Below are 14,916 nucleotides of genomic sequence, written 5' to 3' on the forward strand. Positions count from 1 at the left end.
ATGAAATAGTAAGCATCCCAAATTTAGGGATAACCTCTGTTTAACTAAGAGTTTTTGACAAAACTTTCAACCACAAGCTTGATTTATGAATAACGTGTTAAGTGTCAGAATAACCTGCATTCTTCCACTTATTCAATAGGAAGGTAGACATTAGAACTCAGCAATATGGTTCAGAAAGTAAGCATTAATATCTGTCTACTTCCATCAAGAAACAACTCATGCTAGGATAATTATCTAGTTTTATCACCTCACCACTAGGAAGGTATTGTAAAACATATATTTTGCCAATCCAAATAAACCTGTTGGACTATAACCTGGTGTTGTGTGATTTTTAACTTTATCCACCCCAGTCCAACACCGGCACCTCTAAATCATTTTGCCAATCCAGTTGAGCTCATATTATTGCCTGTACTTTGGCCTAAGCACAAGGAGTCTGTATTATGTGGCCAGGATATCTCAAACTGTATAAGACTCGCGATAACTGCACATTAATGTTTAATAGCTTGCAAAAAGTCTTGGGGCAGTGTTAACTGTACACAGTCACAAAATCTGGGCAACTGCTTACATTTAAGGTAGAGCTAAACTGAAGACCTAGGAAGCAGGATTTAAGTGTCTGAAGGATGGAGGGAAAAGTGGAAAAAAGAGAAAGACTTTGTAAATGTCATTTGACCTAACTGTGAGTCTGTAATGTGCACAGGAAGAGCAGCAGTTGAGAACAGATTGTTTTAAATAGCCCAGATGTTGTGACTGTATATAGTTAACAATGCCCCAAGACTTTTTGCGAGCTATTAAACATCAATGTGCAGTCATTGGGAGTCTGATACAGTATTGTGCACTCTACAGGGAAGCTGTGTGTAAAGGACAAGCAGCAGCTTGACTCTCCAACACAGTGAACTGAGACAGGCAGGGCAGGTTTATTTCTATTGGCTTCAGGACCCTGATAGTGGAGTAAAGGGCAAGCCCATGGGAAAAGGTTGCTCTGCCAGTGGAAAGAAGGTGAGCATGCATTTAAAAATCAGTGGTGAATCACACAATAATCATTTAAGAATTCTGAATAAATTAGTTCCAGGGATTTTTTTCTGTAGATGCCCATGTCTAGGAGTCTAAAGTTTTGTAGCTTCATTTTTTTTGATCTGGGACAGACTTTCTAGTTCTGCCAGAGATCAGACAAATTATTACACAGTTACTTACCTGCAACTTTTCTGGCCTGTCTTCCAATGGAGGATCCTGCAGAACTTACCAAGTACAGGATTCCTCACAGAGGACAGCACAGAAAATGCCTGTAAAAGGCACTCACACCTTTTATTATAGCATTAACTGCCTTATTTAGGTAATTTAACCCAATTTAAATACACAAAGTATTTTCAGAGCGGGAAGGTAATTATGTTAAACAAATGTGTAAGCTAAGTGTGAAAGATGGTAAAGGCAGTGGTAATAATACTGGGCCTTGGAGATATAGGTTCAGATCCAATCACAGTAGCTGGTGGAATTTAAAATCAATCAATAAATCTGGGATGGAAAGATAATCCCAGTAATGGTATCAAGAAATGATCAGCAATTTTTGAGAGAAACCATCATCAGTTTCCTTTAGGGAGGGATAGCTGTCAGAATTACCTGGTCTGGTCTACACGTGACTTAACTTGAGAGTTGCCATTAACACACTAATCCCACGGAAGCATAAGGTAAAGAAAGAAAAAGCCGGGGAGGGGTTAGAGTGACAGGTGGTTAGTTGAAGAGATAGGTCAGGTCAGGGTGTAGTCAGGCTGGGGCATCGGGGAGGGGAAATGGGTTGTGGTGGGGTAGCTGGAAGCCCCAAGGTAAGGGCGCGGGGGGGGGGAGAAAATAAAGTTGGAGAAGTCTAGGCGAGTCAGGGTGGGAGGGGTCAGCTATTGTTACCCATGAGTTGGTCTTGATTTTTATTTGGGAGAAACTGAGGACTGCAGATGCTGGAGATCAGAGTCGAGAGTGTGGTGCTGGAAAAGCACAGATGCCAGGCAGCATCCCAGGAGCAGGAGAATCGTCGTTTCGGGCTTAAGCTCTTCATCATTTTATCTGGATAACTTTCCAGATAGGTGAGTTTGAACCGACTGAGGTCTATGATTATTAATCAGAGTTGCAGTTTTTTTTGTGGGAGAGAGTAATTGCCCATCGGATGTTTAAACTTCCTAAGGAATTCTCACATACTGCGTCAGGATATCTGAGGTGTCCTGTCCCGTCACTTTCAGGGTGCTCTGACTATCCCGAGGTTGGAGGATCTGAGCCATGAGTTTTCTTTGGTGATAGGACATGCTGAGCAGGAAGCAATCATTCATTGAGAGCTGCTCCTGACTGTCGAACATATGCTTCCCTGGCAAATGAGTGGGTAAATGATCCCATTCCTGTGGAAAATCTGTAGTTGTGGCTATGCAGTTGTTGTAACCTTGACAAATGAAAGAGAGTCCATTTCAAATATATGAATTGCCCAATTGCCATTCTCCTTTATCACTGAATCCCTACAGTATGGAAACAGGCCATTTGGCCCATCAAGTCCACAGTGACTCTCTAAAAAGCATTCTACCAAGATCCACCCCTCTAACTTATCCCTGTAATGCTGCCTTTCCCATGGCTAATCCATGGGAAAGCCTGCATGTCTTTGGACACTATGGGCCATTTACCATGACCAATCCACCTAATCTGCAAATCTTTGGACTGTAGGAGGAAACCATAGCACCCAAAGGAAACCCACACAGACATGGGGAAAATGTGCAAACTCCATATCGACATTCACCGGAGGGTGGAATCGAACCTGGGTCCCTGGCACTTTGAGGTAGCAGTGCTAACCACTGACCATGCTGCCAAATTTTAGTTAATTGTCAGGTTCATGTTACATTGGCTTCAGCTATGTCATGTTGGGTTGCAGTTACTAGATATAGTGCAAACCTGCTCACTGTTTTAATCTCACCTAAACCCCAACAAAATCACTCTATCTTTAACTAAGATAATAATTCAATTGCTTCTCCAAATATCAGGCCATTTAAATTTAGTTTTCAAATATAAAAACATATTCTACTTTGTAAATAACCAGTTTTTAAAGTTTGAAAATAGACAAGAGAAGAAAGTCAAGTTCCTAACGCACACTCCAGTATCAGTAAACCAGATAAAATCATCCTGTTGAAGAGAAGCACAGAGAAACTGTTCCTCACCATGCGCATTAGAAGTGTGCTTGTGCCAAACACAGCCATTCATGTCTCTAATGAAGTCCAGCTACTGCATGTTTAGAAGATTATACGCAAAATATTCAGCCCAGTTCTCTTTCACCCTTGTACACTATAACATGTTCTAACTTGCTTTGATTCCTGACACTAAAACTCTACAAGGTTTGATATGTCACTGTTGTAAATTATCCTCAAATATTTTTGTAAAGTTGGCCACTTTTGTGTTTTATGGAAATCATACATTTTATTAATCATTGTCAGATATCTCTGAATGAATTCCTTGAAAAATAGACCAAAAGAATCATGGTGAGCTGAATTTTCACCTCCCAGTCAGGTGCAATAGAAAGTGGTACTAAATGGAATGTAATGAAGTCCACTCCTATTTGCCCAACTCAATCTCCATTTCACTGCCCCAGGAATCCTCTGCCTTTGTGCTACATCTCCCTTCTCCTTGGGAACTGATGCAGGTCAATTTTGTTGGTGCTGGTGGGCTTTCTTTCAATAGTGGGGATCGCGTTCAGGAAAGTGGATTGGAGATACCAAGGGAGGAGGTTAGTGGTAGGGGAAGAAGATGCCATAGCCCTTCATGCTGCAGTCCTGTCAGGAAAGTTTATTATAGCTGCAAAGTTTACTTCAAACCCAATGTTATTTAGAATGTCTCTCCTTGGTATTTTGAACTTACACATAAAAAATCCCAATTTTTATTAGAATTGTCCATTTACTCTAAACTACTCCTCTACATAATGAAACACCATAATCACTCACTTTGTCCATCTTCCCTCTTTATGTCCTCAATTTCTTTCAAATCTACATCTCCTAAGTTTATCATTGCCATCAGGGTCCTTCTGACCTGCTGAATGATCCTGGCATTTTCTATTTCTGTTTCCACTAAAGCCGTTGAATCCTTTTTACCTGTCCTGTGCCACCACTATTTAAAAGCCTAAATGGGCAGTTTCTGACTGTACCTTCTTTAAACATAGCACACGATGCCTTTAACAATGCAATCATTAATTGATCTCTAATTCGATGTGTTGTAAGTGGATGCTATTAAAGTCGAGCGGTTTCTTTTTCCACTGTGTATACAGCATCTCACTTCACATAGGTGATGTGATATGGCAAGAATAAAAGTGAAGTTATCAGCATCACCATTATTTCAATATAAAAGTTAGGAGGCCATCTAGCCCCTCCATCCTGCTTCTCCCACTCAATATGATCATGGCTGAGATGGTTGTGGCCTCAACTCCACGTTCAACTTCACCCACCTGCAATAACATTTGATCCCCTGTCAGTCAATAGTAATTCTACCTCTGTCTTAAAAATACTCAGCGATCTTGCTTCAACTGCTCTCTGGGAAAAAGAGTTCCAAAGAGTTTCAATCCTCTGGAAGAAGAATATCCTCATCTCCATTGGAAATGGAGAACCCCCTTTACTTACACTGTGTTCCCCTCATTATCGTAACTCCAACAAAGGGGTATATACCTTTTCAACACCCAATCTGTCAAGCACCATCAGGATTCTATGACTTTGAAGAAGATCATTTCTCATTCTTCTAAATTCCAATGGATAAAAGTCTTCCTTCACAAGATTAAAATCCCTAGAAAGGTATCAGCTCAGTAACACTTCTTTGAAGTGCTTCTAAGGCATTTATATTCTTTCTTGAATAAGGTGACTAAAACTGTAGACAGTATTGCTGGTGTTCTCTCACCAATGCCCTGGGCTTGCAGGGAAACTTGCTAATGGTGGCAATCCCATGTATCTGCTCCCTTCGTGCTTCTTGGGAGACGTCACAGATTTGCTGCCAAACGAGCAATGGTGACTTACTGCACTACATTTAGAGAGAGATAATTCCTACAGAGCTGTGCCTGAAGACGTTCAATGATCTGACATGGAAGATAGAGTAACAGACTGGCCACTCCCTTTTTCTGTCATTGACAGCAGCATACATTTGATTCTCTAAATTCAGTGGAGAACAAGTAACCCAACATCCTTCAACATGGTTTAGGGATACACAAACTGTAGTTTGCAACTTGGCATTAGCAGAAAGGTCCAATAAACCCAGGGAGATATTTCTAATTAACTTGTTCAAGGATGTTGGTACACACCTCTGGGGCAAGTGGGATCTGAAACTGTGTCACCTAGTTCAGAGGTAGAGAGATTAACACTGTACCACGAGATCCCGTAAAACTTAGGGTACAATCAATTGATAAAATTATATCAGCTGACTGGTTCCACATGCAAGACTTAATGTGAACTTTATGAACTCAATTACTTAATAAGGGAGGTTTGTGGACATTTACCATGAAGAAGCCAGAAAATATTCACAATATCAAAAAATGATATTGGAGAGCTGACAACTATAAAACAGGTCAAAGAGTTGGTAAATTGAATTGGGTTGAAGCAAATTGATTTAGCCATATTATCATATGTACTCAAATGAGTACAGTGAAATGTTTACAAGTCATCACTTATGATCATCTTACAAAGTTCATAGATACAAATTGTTCAGTACAAGTTCTTAGGAAAAATAATTAGAAAAATAAAGAAATAAATAGTCCAGAATTATAGATCGTAGGAATCAATTAGAAAGTAGAGAAATAGGAAGTTCAGAACAATAGTCCTTCCAACCCAGTCCACACTGGGCTTAGCCTCCAGTCCACACCGAGCTTAGCTTCCAGTCTACACTGGCCTTAGCCTCCAGTCCACACCTGGCGTAGCCTCCAGTCCACACTGGCCTTAGCCTCCAGTCCACACCGGGCTTAGCTTCCAGTCCACACCGGGCTTAGCTTCCAGTCCACACCAGGCTTAGCTTCCAGTCCACACCTGGCGTAGCCTTCAGTCTACACTGGCCTTAGCCTCCAGTCCACACCAGGCTTAACTTCCAGTCTACACTGGCCTTAGCCTCCAATCTACATTGGCCTTAGCCGCCAGTCCACACCGGGCTTAGCTTCCAGTCTACACTGGCCCTAGCCTCAAGTCTACACTGACCTTAGCTTCCAGTCTACACTGGCCTTAGCCTCCAGTCCACACCAGGCTTTCAATCCAGAACATGCAAGGAATATCTGCCAGCCTGACCTCATCTGGCCTACATGTGACTTCAGATCCACAACAAAATGCTCCTGGAAATGTTGAGCAAACCAATCAACTCTATCTCAACGCTACAAATGCTGAGTTCAAATTGCAGCAGCTGTCACAGCGAGATTTGAAACCAGGTCTATTGTACCACTTACATGGGTCTTTGGATTGCAATCCCAAGACAATGCAACAACTCCCGCTCCCCCATGAGAGCTTGCTGTGTGCAAATTGTCTGTCAGGTTTCCTACAGTACAAACCTGGTTATACATCTAAAGTCCTTCACTGGCTATTGGAGCAGGGAGGTATAGTGAGGTTTGAGGATATGCAATGAACAAAAAGAATGATTGCTGAAGGACAAAGGAAATGGTATAATGACAGCAGCTACAAAGGCAAACTATTAAACAGATGAGAACACTTCAATGGTAGCTTGATTCTGGATCTTTCTTGTAGCTGTTGTTGAGACTTCCTCCAAGTGTTAGCCCTACTGATAATGCACTCCATATTCTTCAGCTTTCCTTGCAGTGAGACCACTTCATTACCACCAATTGCAGGTAATGTTCACAATAAATGACAGTCATCCCTTGTTTTGCTGGAATAAATGGTACTATGGGAGCACGTATCTCAGGTTTTGCCACTTAATAGCATTTATTCCATTGAACTGTAGGTAGCATCAGTGCACACACTGCAGAATGCATTGCTCAGAACAGCAAAGTCATTAGTGGCTAAACTCAGCAGCTACAGGATATCCCCATCTTCCCCCCACCCAAACAATCCTTCCTAACCTTTCAGTTTACAGGACTCCAGAAATAAAAACATTTAAATTTGTGATCAAAACATTTGATACTGCAGAATTATTTAACTTAGTAAATTCAAAAGCTTAATGATAATACTTATTTACTAGGAAGTGTTCACTTCCTGTTCACTTGCTTTCCAATGGTGGAAATAGTATAAAATGTTATTGTATCCATTACCAAACTAAAATGAATAATAGACTAATATATTAAATGGATTCCAGTAATTCTTACAATATGTTTTAAAGAATTAGTGAAGTTCTTTTTTATGAGTTTTTGTGCTTTGCATGGCGTCAGTACTTACATTGTCATACAATGCTTGAAGTGTTTCCAAATCCACCACAGTGTTGTCCAGATATAAAATAGCTGAAATGACAATGCACATGACACATTAACTTGTAAAGATCAATGTTATGTTAGATTATGTTAATTCAAATCTTCTTTATTGTTCACATAAACACACAAATACATATAAATATATCAATGGCTTTAAACCACATGACTTGCTTTACAGAAATAAGTGGGGTATTAAAGACCTGTAATTGGTGCATCCCATCTACAATGATTGCTCAAATATGGCAGTGTCTCAATTGCAGATAAACTTATTCAGCTAGTATTACAAGATCAAAATGATTCAAGTGAGACTCTCTCTGGCTCTGAATGTTATTACATGTAACACTTGCAAGAAAGTCTGAGGAATTGCATCCACAAATGTTTAATTGCATTGTCAGGCTGTTCACCATCTAATGTGTTACAAATCCTTATTAGCAATCTAAACATACATTGTCTGCTCAGATTTTCCACTTTATTGAAAGTTTAAGATAAATAGAAAGGAAGCAGACACATGCTGTGAAGAACTGGTAATTTTATTGGATTCTTGTAACTAGAAAAAACTGTTGCTCAGCCAAGTCTGGCTTTTGAAATCTATTTTGAGGTAATTTAAGGCAAACATTTTCCTGTGCCACTATGGTGTCCGCTCACAAAAACAAGAATTTATATACAGAAAGATCATTAGTGTAGCATTGTGCCCATTTGGTTATAATAACCGTCACTGACGACAAAAAACAGATCAGCATCGTGCACTTAACAAACTAGCAGGCACACGCATTAAAACAGTTTCTTACTAAATTCATGTACTGTGACACATAAAACGAATAGAGTATTTGGAATCCACATGTTCTTGGTTTGGTTGTATTAATTTACTGATTGTGTGAACTTATGCTATCCTGAGCCTGAAGACAAACTTAATTATTTTCGAAAGACGTTTAGCCTAGCCCATCCATAAAGGCTCATATGTCATTCTGCTGTATTCAAAGTAGATTCTGTTGGAAGCATTTTCTTTCAGATATTTTCCACAGGTAGCCGCAGCAAAGCAACACTTCTTTTGTTTGTTATTTCTTTTGACATTCAGCAAGGAAAATCTGCTTTTCTCCCCTTTGCCAAGTCTTTCTTTATTGATTTAGTGACTTAGAAAAATCATTCAACTACACAAAAGTCACTTGCCTCAGACTTTCTGGGACCATTCAAATGCAATCTATTTTTTTCTAGCTGGAAAGCTTTCTGAGGGATTATGCTTCATGTGGCAACAGAGGAGAACAAAATTATATTTTCATTTGTAAAGTTCAGAGGAGACTGTCACCAAAGGCAGCTAGCAAGAGGAATATGAGTATAGTGATAAAATCCCTTTTGGCTTAACTCCGTGACCTGTTGTGCCAACCTTTATAGGACATGTCAGCCATCCAAACAGTAATCCCTGGAGGATGTCCCTGGTCTGACTGACTTTCCATTAGCCCACAGTAACTGTATAATTTGTGATGCACAATTATGATAGGATTGACATACAGTTGAGAGACTAGCAGAACCCTATGCCCCACAAAGTCATGAGCAAATGGTTCTGGCACCAGATCTGGCCTAGGTTCATCAGACTAAATCCCTTGATCTTCAAGGCAATTTCAAAAGAACACATGTTATAAGTTACTCAGAACAAAGAAAATATTTTTAAGCTCATAGATTTGCTCAGTGTTGGGTCAGCAAATCTGGTCTAACAGGGTGCAGTGAAAGTTAATGCTAAGAAACCTTAAACCATAACCCAGTATTCAAATTGAACCCAAAGTACAATCACCAAAATTGATGCTAACACAATGGACATGCCTTGTGGTACAAAGCAGGCTCCTTTGTTTGCTAGCTGGCAACACAGACCTAAAGTTAAAGCAGCCACTTTGTATTTACTTCTGTCGAGTTAGTGGTGGGCAGAAAGCAAAAGTGTTGAAATATCTGAATGTTCTTTAAATGTAACAGCATAATATCATGATGCATTGTGGTCACCTCAGACTCCCTGCCTTTTGATGTATAATTTTTTTAACATTTTCTGTCTTTTAAGCTCTCTGAGTAGCTTAGTAAAAAAAAAAGGTGGCTGATTCAATTGTTCATAGTGCAAGCAAATGCTGCAAGACCAAAGTCAAATACATTGAATGATAAATGTGACTCCATTTTCCTATTAACTTGCTGTTTTCCAATAGAAAGGAACAAATGCAAGAAGTCAAGAAAACTATAGTGTTGTAGTTTTGTTCCAAAGCAAATAACAATGATCAGTATCCATATAAGTTAATTCTAGATTTATATAACACAATGCAGATTGTAGGTATTCAAAACTTTTTCCTTAGTAGTGTTGAAATCAAAGGTACAACTGTTAAAATGACAAGGCACATGTTGGAACACATAAAACGTGCAATGCAATATTTTCTGCCAGACTAAGAGAATGGACTACTATACATGATGCTTATCTTGAATTCAAGAATTGGATATTTCTTTAGTGGTAGAAATAGAAAATTAGAAGCCAGGAATGAAAATTCAATGATTGGATTTTAAGCCCTCTCCAAATTCAGACTGCTCATAAATAAGATAATAACATATGACCAGATGTAGTGCCCAAACACTGCCAGAGAAATCAGTTATATAGATTAAATGCTGTTAATACTGAGAAATGCAATGCATGGAAACCCATTAGGTATTCCACAAAAAAAACCTAGAAACTGTATTTAGGTAAACCCCTGGCTCAGCAGGGGATTAAAGGACCTTAAATAGAAAGCTCACTGGATCTGTGGAGTGTTAAATGTCATAAAGAGATAGCAATGCTAAATTGCTAGGCACTGCTATGAACAGATGCTATCATTAGACATTATAGATTACTGCTGCCAGGGAATTTGCCAGGGAATTTGGACAGTTAGCACAGGAAAATACAAAGGCCACCAGGACTTTCTCTGGCATTTCATTCACAAGGTGTAGATGCTGCCTGTGTCTCTTACCAACTAGTGGAAGCATCCAGAGAACAATGACTGAAGCAACACGCTGGCCAGCAGAAAACCTAGGAACAAAAACTACTGAACTATCTTTCCAGTTTTTTTCTCTGTGTGTGTGTGAGTGTGAGAGAGGGAGAGAGAGAGAGAGGGAGAGAGAGAGAGAGAGAGAAGGGGAGTTTATAATGGGATTATAGCTTTCATTAGTAGTTATTATATGTTGATGGTTCAACATAGAAACGAAAATGTGTTGCTGGAAAAGCGCAGCAGGTCAGGCAGCATCCAAGGAGCAGGAGAATTGACGTTTCATTGATTCTCCTGCTCCTTGGATGCTGCCTGACCTGCTGCGCTTTTCCAGCAACACATTTTTAGCTCTGATCTCCAGCACCTGCAGTCCTCACTTTCTCCTGGTTCAATACAGAAACACAGTCCATGGCTTCCATCAATCTGGGTTTGGTGACAACTCTGGGAAGGGACTCACTTTCTAGTGTACTACCTCAGTGAACCATAACACTGATCAGCTGCCTTCCCAGTAGGTGTCTAGTTTCCTGATGGGAAAGTGGAGTGACTTGCATGATGGCCTTGGGGCTTTCTCAATCTTGAGACAATTGGAGCTATTGGCGGAGGAGTCAGGTGCTACCCTCCACAGGCAACCCTGTCCCCCTGCTCTTGCCTTCAACCTACATTCCCCCAAAAAGTGACAAGAGTGATTATAATGAGGTCATACAGGTAGACCTCAGAATATGAATTCCCTGATTGGAGTTGTTAACCTGGTCCAATTAGGGAGCCCTGGCTGACAGATATAAACAGGAATGTCAAATATTCTGTTCACTCTGAGAGCTGACTCTGAGGGAACTGGATCAGCGTCAAGGACCCTTCATGTGTAAATAAAGGGTGACTTGATGATGGGATACTGACCACTGTGGAGTTATTTCAGTGACAAGTAAAAAAAATTACTTATTCTCTGGATTCTACAAAGAACAGGCCTCAACTGCAGTTCTTGGGACCCAGAAGCTGCTGCCTGCTTATTGGCCAGCAGCTACTGAAGACCCGGACACCTGTGATTTGCTGAGCAACAGACGCTATGTTAACCTGTCAAATCTTCAACAGCTGACTGGCATTCAATAGGCATCATTCCTTCAATGCTCATGTTTCCAACAGCATTAGGCTTGCAATCACCCTAGATATGATTTTAACTCTTTCACTGACTGCTTAGATTTAAAACAATAATGTTCACCCCTCAAGCTCAACCAACAGGTGCTCCAATCTAATACCCTCCGGATGGACCACCAGCTATACATATCCTGATCAATACTCCATAGCCTCTATAAACAGCCCACGCTCTGGTTTATGCTTCTCAAATCTATAGTCTTGTAAAATCCCTTCTATCTTCATGCAGCAGGTAGCATCTATAATGGAGAGGCACTTTGCGTCAACAACATCAGTTGTCACTGGTCAGGAATCTATTGGTCCACGATCTCCACTTAAATCTGAGAAGTGCATTTAGTTGCTCTTAATAGGATGCCACTGTCTCTGATCTGCCTTCATTCAACACAAACTAACGTCACATAACATTACGTTGCTGGGATCCTTCATTTATAAACTATTAAATAGGCTTGTACATTTTGCTCAAGCACCCAAAGCATACCTTGTTGAATGTCTTTCATTTCTAGATGTAGACTTGATATGAAAATTCCCACAGCCTGAGAACGTTTGCCATCCAGTAACTTTACAATCTGCAATTGAAATGCAAACATTGAATAAAAGTATTTGATACTGAAGAACATTAATATAAAATTATTCTTGGCATGCATGCAATGTTGTAAAACTGTACTAGTTGCTTATTGCTAGTTATGATGAAGGTATTAACAGTCACCTCCAGAGTGAGACATTAGCATAATATTTAGGCCACACCATGTAGCAGTGATACGTTTCTTTCTGGTGCTTTCCAAACTTTTTCTGGTGCTTTCCAAAAGAATATTTAATTCTTTCCGATAGCAAAATACCAATAAGAATGAAATTCACATAAGCATGATGTGCATTAAAAAGCACTGAAAGGGTTTTGGAAATGGTTGAATTAATTAGTTGATCTCAGGCAGAGCAACAATGACAACATGACTAACGGTCTCAATGTTTTACAATAAGGAGAATGAACCATGTTCTCAGGGAACTCAGTCAAATCTCTTCCCATTCAAATACCATACTGCTTTTTGATTTTTCCGGCCAAGGTGGACAAGTTCACACTTTTGGTTTGTATGTGGAATGAACTACCAGAGGAAGTGGTAAATGCAGGTACAGTTACAATAATTAAAAGACATTCAGATGTGATGAGGAAGAGTCTATTACAATATATCCCATGTGCCTTTACAAGGAAGGTCTGGAGAGAGAAGCAATAGTTTTTCTCAAAAATTATCCAAAGCAGCTCTGCGACACAGAATTCTCTATTCTATGGGTTGTTCACAGGGAGGTATACTTGGAAAAACATCAACTGTGCTGGAAGACCATCAATGCAGTGAAAGAAGTTCTTTTATCTAACCTAAACTTGGTGTTTTTAGTGCAAGAGTTATCCTTCTCGAAATGCTGCAGATTGTTACATTCCAAAGTCCGGAACCACGGGCTACAAAGCATGAGGCAGCCTTCACAGAGGTGCAGTGGGACAATGGGACAAGGTTACTGTTTAAAGGCTTTACAGACATAGCAGATTAAAAGGCTCAAATCTGTAGAACGCCTTGAACTGTTTATCTGACAATGCATGTAATATCAAGAGTATTGTGCTCTGTACCTCAGAGTGGAAATGGTGCAAAGAGAACTATATATTTCTGTTGCACATTTATTGTCAATTTCAATTTGAAATGTTTTGCCTTCAGGCTTTATGCCTGACCCGCAATCTATTTATATGTAACTACAACAATCATATTAAGACAGGTAATAGTGAAAAAGGTTGGATGTAGACATGTTTTGTTGCAGCTTCTGTGTAATTTTCAAGTTGAAAGACCCTGTCTTCACTAAGTTGCTCATCTGTTGCACAGAATGTCTTGCTGAGACCATCAGGAAGGATGCGGGCAGAAGATGGGTGACAATCCGGATAGTCATCTGCTGCTGGTGCAGATGGATGAGTGTCAGTAAGGTATTTTACAAATGAATATAGTATATCTTTGAGGGAAAATGTACATGTCTGAACAACTGTAATTCTAGGGGGTTGGATCAGGTTTGTATTGGCCCTGTTATTTAATGGCCCACATATACTGGGCAAACAACAGGCACTTGTGTAAGGTGCTTGTCGTGCCCGGCAGCAATGGATGCATATTTCAGCAACAGTTTTACAGTGTTAATACTCTATGAATAAACAACCCAATCTATATATGATAGTTATATGTCAATTCAAATAAGTGCCTGTAATTATTCTTACAAGTCACTTTATAGCATGCATGGCTGTGTGTCCAATATATGGAGATGATATTAACAGATAGATACTTATTTTAGATTATCTGTCACATATCAGAAAATCTACAACAAATTTCATTTCCTTAGCTCATTAAAATATAATCCAAGTCATTAAATACAATTAATGTACTGATGCAGAGCCAAACATGCCAAGATATTATAGTAGAACTAAACACTGATCAAAAGATTGCTTCTAAAGAAAGGGAATAAAAAAATAAGTTCAGCATGTAGAGAAGTTTTATTATGGCATTAAATGGGTAGAACTTAGGCAGTTAAAGACCCCAACACCAATGGTGAAGCAAAAGTGAGAAGCACAGTGTGATTGTAAAGGTTGGGTGTATGGAATAACGTACCAAACTCGAAGGCAGGTGAAGGGTTGGTTGAAGTCATTGTCACAAGGCAGGTTAGGGTGTCAAATATTTGCAAATTCTAATAGGAGCCAAAAGTCTAAGTAGGCCAGTGAGAATAGGAGTTAAGGGAACATAGGATAAAATATGGTAAAGAATATCCGCAGAAGAGCTTTGTACAAGCAAGAGCCTGGGAGGTCGATAAGGAGGAATTTGAAATAGTCCTGTCTAGAAGTGACAAAGGCACTTAGGAGAGTTTCAGGGAAACGAAAGCTGAAGTTGCAGAGAGTCGGAATTAATGAGTGATGCACATGGAGCTGTAAAACAAATGAATGACATAGAAGGAGCAATGTGTAGTCAACGATATCGAATGTTGAGAAAAAGTCTAGGTGAATAAGAGGGAATGAAATATTATAGCAACTGGAGACTGTGTCCATGACTTTGATTGGATTTTTTGTCAGGTAGAAGCAGAACTTGGAATGCAGACTTTCAAATGAGTTGCAGATAATATGGAGGTATTATACAGATTATATATAGAATGATGGCTTAAGAGAGAAAATGGATGCTGGCAGTAAGTGACCACATTAAAACGGTCAAGGAGGGACTTTTGGAGAAATTGATAATAGCTGAAATGATGAGAGACAGTGCCCACGGACAGATAACTATTTCTAACATCTACCAGCATGGGCCAAACAAGCGAGTTGAGCTTTTAGGTAGAGAATAGGAATAGACTGAGGAAGTTAGAAACAGGTCTGATGGAGAGCACAAGAAT

At 39.7% G+C, this 14,916-nt stretch overlaps 1 protein-coding gene across 4 annotated transcripts in view; it reads right to left on the reverse strand.

The window, feature by feature from the left end:
- The window catches only part of fmn1 (formin 1), a 373,616-nt gene that overhangs the window by 162,529 nt on the left and 196,171 nt on the right, over positions 1-14,916 (reverse strand). For all 4 annotated transcript variants that reach the window (XM_072569057.1, XM_072569058.1, XM_072569056.1 and 1 more), the window contains 2 exons: positions 12,002-12,089; positions 7,362-7,423 (listed from right to left, as the gene is read on the reverse strand). In XM_072569057.1, the coding sequence (XP_072425158.1) occupies positions 7,362-7,423; positions 12,002-12,089 (150 nt within the window). The remainder of the gene's footprint in view (positions 1-7,361; positions 7,424-12,001; positions 12,090-14,916) is intronic.

This window comes from Chiloscyllium punctatum, chromosome 4 (assembly GCF_047496795.1).
Source record: "Chiloscyllium punctatum isolate Juve2018m chromosome 4, sChiPun1.3, whole genome shotgun sequence".
Classification (NCBI taxonomy): Eukaryota; Metazoa; Chordata; class Chondrichthyes; order Orectolobiformes; family Hemiscylliidae; genus Chiloscyllium; species Chiloscyllium punctatum.